This window comes from Chamaea fasciata, unplaced genomic scaffold (assembly GCF_029207755.1).
Source record: "Chamaea fasciata isolate MVZ Bird 193981 ecotype frontalis unplaced genomic scaffold, bChaFas1.0.hap1 SCAF_1, whole genome shotgun sequence".
In the NCBI taxonomy this organism is placed as follows: Eukaryota; Metazoa; Chordata; class Aves; order Passeriformes; family Sylviidae; genus Chamaea; species Chamaea fasciata.
In genome coordinates this window covers 121,053,790-121,069,396 of record NW_027094086.1, presented here as the reverse complement: position 1 = coordinate 121,069,396, position 15,607 = coordinate 121,053,790, and the positions used below count along the sequence as shown (strand labels likewise).

Below are 15,607 nucleotides of genomic sequence, written 5' to 3'. Positions count from 1 at the left end.
TTTCAGGGGACTGTTTTTAACAAAGATCTTGCACAGATGAGGCACATCAACCCATGACACAGGAGCTCTGCTCATTCTGTGTGAACCAGGCTTGCCAGAGCTCTTCCCCCCACCCACCACACCTCCCCCTTTATTGGCAGTGCTGGGATCTTTGGCACCAGCAAAATGTGCATACAGATAAGGTAGCTCAGAGATCTTCAGTTTTGCGCAGCTCCTGTGGAGCAGTGTGTTCCTCAGTATGTTCAAACTCTGTCTGCAGAGCTTCTAATCCTGCTTTCAAGGTCCCCTTTCCCCCATCTGTTTCTTTTTTTTAAAGTTTTGGTCACAGGAGGAATTTTCCCCGACTTTTCCCTGACAATCCTGGCTTTTTTGGTGTGATTTTATTTTCTTCCAGCAGCTTACTTGAAGATGTATTGGCTGCACTGGGGAGTTGCTCCCATATCTTCCCTGCCTTTGAGGGTGACCTGTTCGTGTTCAGACCTCAGTGTGTCAGAATGTGTATGTTGTGCTGCAGTGCTGTCTGCTCTGCTGAAATTTCTTACACATGTGGCGTAGCCACAGGACAAATGCCCAAACCATATGCCCTATCACCTCATTTGGATACTGCTGGGAACCTGAGAGTGTCCCTGTTGTTTCTACTCCCTCCTAGGGATGTTTTGGCAAAACATTGCCATGGTCCTTGTGACACTCCTCTTCACCTTCTGCTGCATTGCTGGTGGCTTGCCCAGTTCAAAACTATGTGGAGATTTCCCTGAATTGCTGTATTTTTTTTCCCCCCCAGGGTGGTATCATTGTATGGTATGGAAAAGCCTTTCCCATTGTCCTCTTAGATCTCAATTTGACCTCAATTTGACAGTCTGAAGGCTCATAGCTTATGCCAGCAGGCAGAACACAATTTAAATACCAATTTCCTAAAGCTCGGATAAGGAAAACGTACCATACTTTTTCCTCGCGTATTTGGTCACTTTGTGGCCGGTTTGTTTGTATCAAGGGGAAGCAGTTAATTTACACAGATGGTGCAGTATCAGAAATAGCAAGCTATGGTGGATTCACTGGAAACACATTGTGTGAGCATGTCTATCCCGAGGGACACAAGGGGTGACTGCCTTCCCAGAGGGTGTGTGCACACCCTGTGTGTCCTGTCCTTGATAATGTGCCCCTCAAGATTTGAATCAAACTCTCCAATTTTTTTTAGTTGTTAATCAGTAGCCATAGCTGGCCAGTTATAATTGAGCAATTGCATTGTGAATGTTGTGTGCTCGGCTAAGTTTTTTGTTTTAAGGAAAAGAGAAGGCAATTCCAAGATGAATGGAGTGTCTGGATGAGAGCCACGGGTGAAGCCAGCAGAACTGAGCAGTAACTGGGAGAAAGGTAATTCCAACTGTGGGCGGTCGCGACCACCTCTACACAACAGGCCCCGGACTCAAATGGGCAGAACCGTGCCTCTGTACTAATTAGCATGACAAGTGAGAGGTATGGCTAGCAAACAGGGGGCTGACTTATAATTAGTACAAAAATTGTGCAATTTGTAGCCAATGAATGCCGATGCCTTTGTTAAAATGTAATCAATAGGGTAAAGTTTCGTTGACCTAGCCTTTGGTGGGTTACCACCTAGCTCCCTGCTTTGCGCAAACCAGAAGACAACAGCGCAGCACCTCGCCCCGCTGCGCGCCCGGTAACGAGCGGCCGGGACAAGACCCAGCGCGGGGCTGGGCTGGGCTGGCCGTGCCCACGGGCGCCGCACACACCTCCCGGGGCCGCGCGTTCCTCCGCCGCCGGTGCGGAGCGTGCTGGGCCAGCCGACCGCCTGCCCCGCCTGCCTCCCGCCTGTCCCCCGCTCTCCCCCGCCTGTCCCCCGCTTTTCCCCACCTGTCCCCCCCATCCTCCGCCTTTCTCCCGCCTGTCCCCCGCTTTTCCTCCGCCTGTCGCCCGCCTTTGCCCCGCCTGCCTCCCGCCGCCTCCCGCCGGCCGCTCTCCGTGCGCGGGCCCTGCCCGTTGGCAGCGCCCTGCCCCGGGCGGCCCGGCGGGCATGGAGCGGCTGCGGGTGGACGCGCAGGCCCTGGAGGAGTACGCGGAGTACCGGCGGTGAGGGCACAGCGGCGGCGCGCTGGGGTCGCCGGGGCGGGGGACGGGCGTTTCCAGCCGTGTCGCGTCCCCTGCAGCCGCCCCGCGGCCCGGGATTCCTCCGGGAGGGATGCTCGCCTCCGGCCCCCCTGAATTGGCTGCTTCGGCGTGTGCGGCGGCTCCGCTGAGCCACATGCACCGCCCGCCGTTCAGTGTCGCAGTCGGGGGCGCCGTGGCTGGTGTGCCCTGCTGAGGACGCGTTGCCAACCTTGGCTGTCTGCAGTGAAGTCACGCAGCGTCCCTCGCATCCAGGCTCGCCCGGCAGCGTGAGATGTGCTGCGGGAGGCCATCTGGTCTACCAGCGGCATCCCTGCCCACGGCAGAGGCGCTGGAATTGGGTGGTCTTTAAGGTCCCGTCCAATACAAACCATTATTTGATAATCTGCCAGCCCTACTGCTCTTTCAGAATACACGGACTTCTGTGCATCATGAGTTCCAAGTTTTGTATTGTATAAATCTCCTACACTGCTGCGTGTCTTTGCTAATCTTGTCTGCGATCCTCTCGAAAGGCTGAACGAAAAGAAACACAGTCGTGCTGAGATGAGATCTTAATTTAGTTTAGGAAAACCTTGAGTAAAACACCAGGGGAAGGCACAGTGCTATTTCTTACATAAGATGTGCAGTGATTCAGTGGGTGTTGGCTGGGTTGACATGCAAATGATAGCGTTGTGTTGGCACATTATTCTGGTGCTGTACAGTGCTGGCAGTGCACAAATCCACGAAATATTTGACAAAGAATCACTCGTTCAGAATATTTTAGCATATCCAATGAATAATAACTGAAATATTAGAGACAATTAAATCACTTTCAGCACAGGTAAGTGCTTCAGTTAAGTCTCAGTTGTATTTTACGTCTTTGGTTTATTGTCCTTAATTGTTTCCATAAATGCAGAATTTGGATGCTGCTCCAGAGCTCCAGCTATTCAGTTACCTTGAATTTGAACATGGTGATAGCTTAAACGAATGGGCCTGTCTGAATTGAGGGATTCAGCTCCCACCAACTTCAGCTGCAGAAACTAGCGTAGTCTTCTTGCAAATCAGAAGACAACTTGGATATGTTTTTTGTTACTTTGATGCCAGTGGGGTTACCTGCTTGCCGTGATTACTCAGACTAGACTAAGATTAATCTCCTGATACAAGTTTGCAGTACAGTTGTGTGTAAATGGATGAAGTGACTTGACAGAGGTCAGTCAAGAAGTCTGAGGTAGAGCTGGCTGGTTACATGACCCTCGATGCTCATTGCTTTTTTTTTTTTTTTTTTTTTTTTTTTTTTTTTTTTTTTTTTCCCCCAAAAGAACCCGATAGTTGGCTGTATTAATTTTTTCCTTCTCTCTTAGAACTGATTTTCAGTCCATCAGAGCAAATTTTTTTTATAAAGCATTATTCAAAAAATATTCTCTAAAAATCATCTATAGTTCTGTTAAATTGTTAGAAGAGTAAAATGAAATACATGATTTGTTTAGCATTTACAGAAAAAGTTCTATTATTTGAAAAAAAAATCTGGAGAAACCTACTTTTATTGTCTTCATTTTCTAATGGCTTTTTTATGCATGCAGAATTGTAGGTGATGATGATGGAGGAAAGCTCTTTACTCCTGAAGAATATGAGGAGTACAAAAGAAAAGTATTACCAGCTCGGCTGCAGAACAGATTGTATGTGAGCTGGAGATCACCAACTGGTATGGACTGTAAGCTCGTGGGACCAGAGACACTGTGCTTCTGCACTCACCGGTGGGTAACTTCCCTACTTTTATGCTTTAGTATTTTTAAAAATCAGGAAAGTGTGAAATATTCCCAGACACATTACAGCAGCACACAGGCAAGTCCATTTAATGTGTAAGGGTTGAGAAAAATAGATTTTAAATAGTAAGAACTGTTTGTAAATGCAAGTGTCAATATATTTTTGAGACAAAAATGATTTTGTAGCCTCAATAAATTCAGCTGCAAGGCATGAGTTAATGTAGATCAGATTAATTCTGGCAGTGATCTCAATATGAAACAGAAGGAAATGTGATATTAATGTAATGAATAGATGTAAAACCACCTGCTATTATGCATTCAATTGAAAATTAACAATTAAGAGTAAATAGTACAATTAAAGCTACTTCCAAACAAAACTTGTGAAGTAAATGATAAGCCTTTCAGGCAGTTTGCTACTAACAAAGTTATGAAAGGTATTACTTTTCCTGTTCTAGGTATAAACAACACAAAACAGACTATGAGGTGCTTCCCAAAGAGCGCCCTATCCGTGTGCCTTGCAGAGTGAAAGGTTGTCTGTGCCAGTCCTACCAGTTTGTGCCCCTGAATGGCACCCAGCCCATCCGCTGCCGCTGCAAACACTTCCCTGACCAGCACAGTGCAGCTCCTGGCTTTCCCTGTAACTCCTGTAAGTTACTCCTGCTGGGCTTGCAGCATTCTTTGCCAGGAAACTCAACAGGAACAGCGTGTGAGGGATCTGTGTTCTGCCCAGGGTATTTGGTGTGTGCTGCTCCTGTCACCACTATGTATTTTCATCCTTGAGGAAGGATGAGAAGTGGGAAGGAAGGCATCACCTTTTGCCCAGGAGGGTTTGGGACAATATCCTTAGTTTCCCCAGGTCCGGCGAAGGAGTTTTAAATCTCTGAATGCTTCAGATTGGTGCTTATGGAGACAGATGCCTGAAGATAGACAGCGTGAAAGCACCCTGTTTGCAGTTTGTCACTTCCAGCTGCATGCATGTGCCTTTTTTACCTGAACTTGGTAGTTTGAGAAAGAGAAGTGTTGATCTCCATTCCTCTATTGCCTACTAAACTATAACATTAATGTATTTCTATATCTTTTCTCAATTCAGCAGGAAGTAGTACTCTGTTCCCAAGTAATTCTATTGCCAGCACTCTTAACAAAGCAGTTTGTGACCATAGAGATTATGGGTCCAGAAATGCAAATGGGAGCGAAGTTTTAGCATGATCTTAGAGAAGGGATTAAGTGGAAGCTTTTTGCTACAGTTGTTTGAGGTTAATGTTATGAAACATCAGTAATTATTAACCACAGGAAATAAATAATGCATAAAGAAGTTTGAAACCTCAAATTACATAAGATAAAGAAATTTTTTTTGCTGGAGTTTTGTGCTGTTATTAAATTTCTTTCATGGAATGTCTATTTTTGTACAGAAAAAACCCTGTAAACGGCTTTTGCTGGTTGAGAATCATATCCCATGGAATAAACCATAAAATATCTATATGACAACTATTCAAGAATTTGCACTGCGTAATGTGAAAATCTTAGACGTGCAGCTGGGTAATTCAGAGTGAATTCATAGAACATTGTGTTTTCAATATTAATACATTTAATGCCTTTTGCCTAGTGTTTCTCAAAAATACCAGACACTTCTGAGGGCTTCACAGATTTCTCAGTGAAGTACCAAGAATTGCTTCCATTTTGGACTTGTTTTGTTTTAATGTAATGGTATTAGTCTTGTCCAATGTTGACAAATCTAATGTGACAGATAAGTTATAACTGAAAAACTTAATTGCTTGTTGCTCTGTATATATTGCATATACTGCATTCTGTGTCCAAACATAGAGTTCTGTTACCTGAGGAGCACCCAAAACAATGTGAAAAAAACCTTTAACATTTTCAAGAATGTGATCAACATATTACAAAAGACATAAAGAAATCTTTCATGGAGCTCCTCAAAATGAACTGTGAGATGGAAGCAGAGTAATTTGTATAATGAAACATTTGCAACATCACTTCCTCGATTTCTTGGTCACATCATTGCTCCGGAGGGGCTTTGTTGACAGTTTTAGATGTAGCTAGGGCAGGAAGGTCACTTTGTTTCTGAATGTCACATAACATTTGCATAACTATTTCAATTACATCCTGTGGCCGTGTAAGCTTAAAAAAAGCTGAAAGTCAGTCTAATGATACTCCTGTGTAGAACCCATTTTGTTGCTTCCACATACTTTATTTGCTACTGAGAAATATTTGCTAATTTTAAGACATTAAAATTGTGATTTGTGTAATAAATTGAGATATGAAACTTCTTAGACCTGCAACATTGATATAGCCATGCTATACACCTTTGAAGGGAATGCTGCCAAAATTATGGTAGGTTGTCAGCTTTACCCAGTGTCAGAACTTCTTTTCTTTTTATTCGTTGTAAGTGGATGGAGAGTCGTGTTGCTAATGGCAATGAACACAAGTTGCAACACAGGAAATGCAGTTAGATATCAGAAAAGAAATTTTTGATGCAGTGTTGGTCCAGGCTACTCAGAGAGGTGGAATCTCCATCCTCAGAGGTACTTGAAACTTGGCTCAATAAGATCCTGTGGCTGGATGGTCCCCATGGTCTGATCTCAAGAGTCATCCTTTCTCTTTTATACAGCTGGATGCTTAAATCCCATCACCATCTCATTTATTTGTCTCTTAGGTTCCAAGTGTTCAGGTTTTCACAGCTCCTTTACCTGTGCATGTGGTCAGCCAGCATATGCTCACGAAACAGTTGTGGAAACGAAAGAGGAGCGCTTAGCCCAAGGAAAGCCCGTGGGGCAGGATGTTCCTTACGCTGCCATGGGAGGACTGACTGGTTTTAGCTCTCTAGCAGAAGGCTACATGAGGCTTGATGACAGTGGAATAGGTATGTGCAGCTGACCTGATGAAATTTTGGTTTTCCACCTAAGTTTTGAAAAGTATTAAATCAAAATAAAGTTTCAAAGTTTGATGGCAGATTGGATGATGCAGTAGAACTGCAGGAAGACTGTTCCTTTCCAGCTGTCCTCAGGGTGTTAAGGGTTCACATTGTCCTACTCCCTGTAGTGAATTGATAAAAAACTATTTTCCAACAATTCTGGTGTTCAACATGGTTGCTTCTACTTGAAATGCAGCATATTCTTTAGAGAGAACCTGTAACTTATAATACTTCCTGTAACCGAATACTTTCATGTTCTATTTGTGTTGGTCCTTTAGCCTACTACTGCCCAGGTATTTCTTGGTTTATATATTTACAGCATTTTTGATTCCAAACTCAGAGGTTAATAGCTGCTCAGCATAAAAAAAAAGAGGCAATTGGTAGACCTTTTTAACAGACATGTGAGTTTGTTTTGATACTTTTTCTGCTCTGTGATTTTCTGTCACTTAATGACACATGTTTTGTCCTGAAATACTGTTTTGTCTATTACTGCCACATACCCATTAATTATTTTCTAAATTCTGATCTGGATTTGTCTGAAGTTTAGAAGCTAAAACTTTACTGTAGTAATTGAAGAAACAATCCTCTTGAAGCCATCCTTGTACTGATTTTGCTAACTCTAGTTTATGGGGTCTGCGCTGAGAGTTGTAGATATTAATCTGTAACCTTGTTTTGAACCCAGCACAGGTATTAGGACTGTATCTCCTGGAGTTAATTATTGTTTCCATTCAACTTATTTTCTGACAGGTGCTCCTTCTGCTGAACTTTTAGAAGCCCCCATTACTAGCATGGATCATCCATTTCTAAAAGCATTTCAGGGGCCTTCGAGTTCTGCTCAAACCATGCCACAAATTGCAGGTGATACATGAGTATTTTTGTATAATACTATTATACAAAAACAATTTATATTAAATTACTTTATTAATGAACTGAAGGATGCTCAGGGCATTAAAATGAATATTGAAGCTTTGCTATGTGATAAGTTAGTACAACATTCATGTACTTCAAATGCTTAGAGTAACTTAATGCTTGCCATTTTTCTTGTGATACATTTTTTACCTTAAATTGTTTTTTCTTAGTGTTTGTTACCTTTCTCATCAATGATGTCATGTATTCATTTGATCCATTTTTAAAATTCTTAATCCCTCTTAGAAACTCATCATATCTGAATGGGTTGTACATATTCAGCACAATCTTATGAGACTGCCTTCTGCCAGTAGAATAAGGATCACTTACGTTTATTTTATGTCCCTTATTTAGTAAAACAATTTAACAATTAATATAACTGTTAAACTCCTTTAAGACAATTTACAGTACCTGCAAGCCTAGACTAAAAGGGTTTCTCTTTGGTCCCAAATGCTGGGTTTTGTACGTGCCTATAAAGGGGAGCTCCCATTTTAAATGGGTTTTGCCAAATGTAAAACATAACTAATGGAATAGCAAGTATCATTTTAAAAAAAGGGAGGTTGTTTTTTGTTTATGTTTTATTTTTCAGGTAGTTCAAGTGCCACAGGGCAAGTTTCTTACGGAAAACAATCAGAAGCTGATGACATGGCTTACTTTGAAAAACGTTATCAAGAACGGGCAAGTTACTACATTTATTGGTTAATTTAAACACACTTTCACAAGAGGATGTCTAAAACCCATACAAATATGATTTAAGTGGCATATAAATGCATTATAATTCCTTCTCAATTCCTGAGAAAGCTAGCTTAACATAAATTTTAAAATATGGTTATTAGCTACTACAGGATTTCAGAGGTCAGTCATGTGTGGGATGGAATTTACCTTAACCAGGCAGATTTTAATTGAGGCAAGTCTCTATTACAGAAAACAAAAACCTGCTACTATGTCACAAAATGAAACAGAAGTTACAGAACCCCCCCCCCCCCCCCCCCCCCGTGACATTTAGGACTGTGTATTTGCTACCTCACTTATAAAATTTTGTAATTTTTTTCTTTTTAAAATTACTCTCTGTGTAAGTTTGGCTAAATTTGGTCTGTCTTTCTTAGATGATCTGTATCACCACTTAGAGGCGCCTCCTCCACCACACTGACTATCTTTAATTTAAATGTCCTGTGGTGTAGGTTATTCACATGTTTAAATACCTATTCTTTCCTCACATTAGCCCCTTAGCTCCACCATCTCAGCTGAAGTATGTCTCGACTCGTTATGAATTCTTTTGAAAGGCAATATTCTATCATCAACTTTTAAAATCTAAACTGTTTTGCTCTTTTTCTTGCTGGCTTGCAACAAGGTGTTTGTTAAGGAGAAAGCTGTTCTAACTTTGTGAAATTCAAAATAATTTTCTTTGTTTTGTAAATCGTCACAAAATATGGACAGATCTTACAAATATTACATTGGTTTGTTGAAAACATCAAATTCAAATTTCTCTGTTTCTTTTGCCCCCCAAGATTTTATTTTCTTTGCAAAAGGTTGTAGGAATTTTAGATAAAAACCTCAAGTCTCCAAAGGGGGAAAAGTGTTTTAAAACGCCTTTTTATGTAGCCCAACAACATTTGCTTAGCAGTGAGTTCATTTGTAGAATCCCAATGAAGTCTTTGATATCCCAAAGATACTCTTTGATGATGGGAAAAAGCATGTTAGTTATTTTTTCTTGCATTTTTAATAGCAGCATATGTGTTAGGTGGGATGCTAAAGTCTCTGCATCCCTTTTATATAATTGCTTTAAATATGATTTCATTCACTAGCGTAACAGTACTTGGGAAAAATTGTACCTTCTAAAACCAACAGATATATTTGTTTGGATTAATAGTCTTACTACAAAATGACAGAGTGAAATGTGTGTTTTGGTAAATTTTACCACATCGCAAGAGCCTGTTGTGTAGAAAAATCTTACAGGAGGAAGTCATGGCCTTGTGGGTCAGCGGGGAGATTCTGAGATGAAGGTTCAGCACCATTCCTGTGTGGTTTTATGTGTGCTGATTCCTCTAACTGTGTCTGTTAGACATCTGCAATAAAACTGCTTCACCCTTCATTGACAAAGAGATAAACCCGTGAACATTCCTGAGGCACACTGGCCTTGAGGGGTACTTAACTACCTAGATTGCCATTATCAGAGATAAGGCAGCCTGGTTTCAAAAGGGGAGGAGCTGCAGCACCATGGAGGTGCTCCTTTGTCTTGCGGTGCAAAGGTGAGCAGTGCTAGGTTGGGATAATAATATTGTGTACCTTTCTCTCTGGTAAATTTGTGACTGGATGTAGAAATTTAATATTGCATTGTCAGCCAATTTGCAAATCAGTGTTTAACCACTGCTCGTGTCTTTTTTTGTTACAGCTGAAAATGGAGAAAGCTGCTAAACGGAAAGAGAGAAATCCGGTGCCATCAAAGAAGCCATGAGATTATTAAATAAATATTTATTGTTTGGCACATTGTTCATGATTGCATTGTATTTATTAATTTATTTATTCTGTTGATTTGTCCCTTTGCTGAAATTAATTTTTAATTATCTCATTGTAATAAAATTGGTTCTTTAACCAATGTATTTCTGATCTCCAGAACTGTTACACAGATATTTCTTTGAGAATGGACAAGCATATTTAGAGAGTTGCAGGTCTGAGGGTTTAAGGTTTGAGAGGAAAACCTTGTATTTAAATATTAGGTTGTAGGAGGACAAAGAAAAGATATGTCTTATTCTTAGACCTTTATGATACATTTTCTTTATTTGTAGAGTCCTTTAAACTCATCTTGGTTATGGATTTTATGTGGTGAGATTTGTTCTGTTAATATTGACATTTTAATATTTTCTTAAAATCTTTTTCCCCTTTCTGTTGTTTTCATTGCCCTGACATAAAATTCGAACATATCCTTCTTCTCTCACACATCTGTAGGCTCTGATCTTGCCACCATATAAATATTTTTTATAAAATATGACGTTCTGTACACTTGCAAACCCCTTTCCATGCCTATGAGCTACTTGAAGGGATCTTGCTTGTATACTTTATCCCAGATCTCTCTGGCGGTACTGTTCTCCCAGTTCTCTTTGTCTGTTACTGTCTATAACAATTATTACACTGAACTTCTGAAAACCTTGAGTGGAAATGGATATGTTATTTATAGCATGTGAAGCAATAATTGCATGCTGTTTGGTACCAACTTATTTATCCAAGAGATTCATCATGTCTTATCCAACACAGACTGAATCACCTCAGGGAGATGTGCTTTTGTATTCTTTGTCCATATTCGCAGCTGTGGCAACATATGTTTTATCAAAGGTAGTGGACAGGAAAATATAAAATTTAGTGGATGTGTGACAGTTCAATTCTGCAGAGCAGCACAGCAAGAATAACAGAATAACCAGCAGAGAGTGCAGCTTAGGAGGCAAAAGCAGAGCCTGAGTTAACTGATTCTGCTTTGAGAACAGAGAGGTCTATGTCAGTTTGTTCCTAAAAACACCTGAAGGTGTCTCTTGGTCTGGAGGCTTTACAGGAGGTGCACGTTCTGAGACTTTACAGCAAGAATTGGGAGAAGCCTACAAAGCTTTGTTTCCCATTGGAGAGAATGCCTCCATGTGCTTGATGGGCAAAGGAAAAGAGGTGAGTTTGAAGGCATTTACTGCAGGATGATTTAGTTTTTGTTCAGATATCACCTGTGGTGTGAAGGCTCAGTTTTAAGAGAGCCTTTTACCTTTAACTCTGACCTATAATGCCATTAATACAGATGCCAATCAGAGAGGCTAATGTTGCTTTCATTTAAGTGCATGATACATCAAAGTGTCTAATTAATGTTTTAAAAGTACCTTTACTGTTAAATTCTACAGTTACATCCTGCTTTAGCCTAATAAATGAAAGTACTAATTTGAGCTCCCTCTTCTGGCCCTGGTAAGCAATCCATTCTACACATTCTCTGCTTGGTCTTGAAAATAAATGGGGTTTACACAATGTAATCACAAGCAACAAACAAATAACATTAATAAAGAAAATTAAAAAAAAAAGAAAAAACAACAAAAAAAAAAACCCAGAAAGAAAATATTTCCATTTTTCAAAGAGATTATTACAAGCTTAATAATGGAAGTTTACTCTAGGTTCCTACTTATCCCCGTTATTATATCCATGAGGGAATGCAGTTCTGAAAATCTGTGTGTGTGTTGCAGAAGTGAGTTTTCTCACAGCAAAATATTTTTCCAGAGGGAGGTTCTAATAGCTAAAAAACTTATATTTTGTGTTCCTTTTGATACTGAGAGCATACCTTTTAGGAAATAATATATTGTTTTACATTTTGAGTTGACAATATTTGTCTGTTTTAAATGTTAGCTCTGCCAAATTCAGTGCTACTAAACTGTACTTTGATCATCACAAAGTGGTTTTATTAAAGTAATTTTAAAAATATTCAGTGCTTTAGCTTATTTACTGTTTCCACTCTAAGGATATAAAAAAGTTACTACATTTATTTAGTGATACTTCTTTTTAGTTAGAAAACAGTTTGGATCATAAAAATATCATGGGCGTTAAGTACTGCTTAGGAGTTCTGACCACTTTTCACTCATGTGGGTGATGTCCAAGCAAAAGAAACTTGTTTTCCTAAATAGGCATGTTTTTTACTTCTTGAATATTTGCGTACGACTTTTTTCCTGAAACTTTATTGGTATCTATACATGAAAAACCCGGTACAATATATCTCATAACATTGCTGGCTGTGAAAACTGGTCACTGATGTCATATCTGAAGTGAAATTTGAATTTATCCCAAAAACCCAATAATTATTTTGCAGGATCAATAGTGCAACCTCCAATTCTATTGAAAAATTTCTTTATACATCTGTTAGAAAAGATTTTTTTAAAAAAATTATAAAAGAAGAGAGTAAATGCTAGTACGTGTGGCATTAGCGCTGCTTGTTAAATAAAGAGCTCGGTTTAGCAGGTACTTGCTGATGGTCTCATTTCCTGAGAGCAGCCATAAACTTTGAACAAAATATCATGGGAGAGATAAGTTACCTATTCATCTGTGTGATTTATTGGGCGGGCATATATCTGTCGTTCAGCTGGAAGCATTAACCGTTTCCGACCCTAATCCATGAAATCAGGCACGGGGAAAAGGGTTTTCGTTCTCATGCACATGAGCACTCTAAGTTGTTAAAGCCTCTTGCACAGGCCCTGGGCAGTGCTTAAGCATGTCTTATTTTGAAAGTATCTGTCTTTCCAATCAGCATTTTGCCAATATTATAACATTCCTAGAGTGTACAACGGACTACATTCCTAGAGTGTAGTTTTGATCCTCCTGTGGAAAGGCTTGAATGTTCCTTGGCTGTTATGATAGTGGACACTGGTCAGTGATCCTGAGTGAAGTGCGTGGAGCTCCTCCCCTTTCTGTGTGTTTCTGATACCTAATATAAACCACTTCTGTCTGTCTCAGGTTCTGGAGCGAGGGGAATGCCATGTGTGAATTCACAGCCAGCAATGGCATCCCTGCAGTTACTTTGTCGAGTGGTCAGTGTCTTTGCAGCATGTTGTGCATATTCAGTGACTGCCAGGTCTCATGACTCTACATCCCTGAGCCTCTCTAGAGGCAGTTTTTAGCCATGTGGCCTAAGAAAGGAGACAACTCTCCAAGTAGTGATATTATTTGTTCTTAGCACAAATATAATTGAAAAAAACCCAAAGGTTTTCCAGTCTAAAAGACTTCTCACAGATGTACCTGTTATGGGGGGCTTTTTTGTAACTAAATATACTATTTTTGTCTTGAAGCCTACTGTTGCTTTGGAGCCTTTAGCATCTCTCTTCTGGTAGAAGGAATAATTACTTTCTTTACACTTGTTTTAGCTCTGATTTTACATTCACTGTACCCATGCTGTCTGGCATGGCTGGGCACTGATCCCACAGGCTCCTTCAGGTACTTCCCTAGGGAAGGTGCCAAGCTCAGCCATAACCTGTCACCTCTGTGATGCTGTGTCACAAACAGAATGGGAGCCTCACACAAAGTTTATTCGTTGAGTCATGCAGTGCAGAAAGGACCCCCTTGCTTTCTCTTGACTCTCCTCTCCTAGAGAGAAGTCTCAGTGTGGCTGGATCCAATCTTAGCCCCAGATTTAGTCAACAGCTAATGTCTACAGGATTATCCAAGTGTACCTGAACCTTTGTACAACTTTGTCCTGTGGAATTAAGGATGGCAAAACAGATACGTTTATATAAAATATTTAATTTATTATGATAATGATTAGACTAAAATATCTTAACCAGAATTATTTACTCCACAGGCAGAAGCTGTAACTATTAGTACAGTCTAATTCTCTGTTTTTAAGCAATTATGGGAAAGCTAGCAAAACAAATGAATACGTAGAGATTGATGTTACTGACTTATACCAAAGACGGTAGTCAAATCTCTTCTGCTCAGCCTTGAGGAATAACCTTGAGGGGCACCCCCAACCCAAGGGAGGATTTCCACACACACTCCAAGACGGGGGATGTCAGAAGACCCTGTCATTAGAGATTGGGACTGCTCAGCCAGATGTCTCCAGGCCAGCTGTGTCAGTTCAGCAGCTTTAGATAAGTTACCAGTAGTATCACTTTTCCATTATTTTATGAGGCACTTTACCAGGCCAGCTACATCTTCATCTCACTTTCAGGATGTTTAATTTTGGAGCTGATGAGTCAGTCTGTTTTCAGCATTATTCAACACCAAAAGCAGCACAGATAGCTTTGCAAATAGGGCGTTGTTCAAGTTGCTTTACCCCATTCTAGGCAGAGTATCCTGTTACACATCGACTGAGCTCATTCGAAACTATTTGATTCTAACCGAGGTGTTTAATCTTGTCCTCCCTCTCCCAGTAAGTTTCTGTAAGAGTGAGAACAAAAGATAGCATTTAATTTTGGAAAAAGAAAAATAATGTATTTCAGATTTCAAAATTTCAAGTACTGTTGTTCCCCTTCAAACTGCAGTTATTCTTTTCTGTAATGTCAAAAAGAATTGTTCATCAAAAGAATACATGACGCATGAGAATCTGTTGCACAAATAAGTTTGTAGCTATGCTTTCCTGAATATTTGGTAGGACAATAAATAAATAAATAAATGGAAGGCTAAAATATTTGCTGTTGACTGAATAATACTGTAGGAGACAGTTGGAGTTCTGCTGGGAGTGTATCTCCTGCCCTAAAACCATCCATTTTTATGTAGATGTTGGAAGGGGGGAAGGGAGAAAAAGTAAAAATACCCAAACAATGAATAGTTTTCTTTAATGTTAGGGTTGCAGCAAGGAGAGGGGGAAATCCAGAAGGACAAGCACAAGTTGCCTTTCCTCTTTGATCTGCTGGCTAATTGGTGTGTGTATGTTGGTGTTTGTAGCTTTGAGCCAACTGGAGGAGGCAATGCTGCTTGCCATGTCCCCACTAGGAATTTGGGGAGATGGACCAAACTTTACTCATTCTGTTTATGGAATAACTGTTTCTAATACATTGTTTTTAGATTTAATAATCATAGGTAATTCTCCTTTGGGTTCTTATTCTGGCATTGAAACTCAGTCAGAGTGTTTTGAGTGTTTTATTTAATATTGTAAGGTACAGAGTGTAAGAGTGTGCTTCTAAGGTTATCAAAATATTCAGTTACATAGGCATTTTCTTTCCAGCTATGAACTCTGGATCTTTTCCTGTGAACTACGGGTAAAAATTGTCTACCAAAAGCCATGTTTCTGGAATTGACCTTGTTTTACAATGGTTCAGATACGAAGTTGTAAGTGGAGAAACCATGCTTCTTTCACCCAAACCAAAACCCAAGTCTTCCATGTAAAGAGAATGAGGGGTATGCCAGAACTGCTGTCTCCTTTGATTAAGGAGGGAAAGAGAATGGATACCAGATGCAAGCT

General features: G+C 40.3%; 1 protein-coding gene across 1 annotated transcript; it reads left to right on the top strand.

The window, feature by feature from the left end:
* Positions 1–2,003: 2,003 nt before the first annotated feature.
* On the top strand, positions 2,004–10,231 carry FAM221A (family with sequence similarity 221 member A). Its single transcript, XM_066182251.1, has 7 exons — positions 2,004–2,085; positions 3,681–3,854; positions 4,319–4,509; positions 6,535–6,741; positions 7,540–7,650; positions 8,288–8,376; positions 10,091–10,231. Exons 1-7 carry the CDS (start codon positions 2,030–2,032, stop codon positions 10,151–10,153), a joined length of 891 nt encoding a protein of 296 aa, XP_066038348.1. The 5' UTR covers positions 2,004–2,029; the 3' UTR covers positions 10,154–10,231.
* Positions 10,232–15,607: the final 5,376 nt, after the last annotated feature.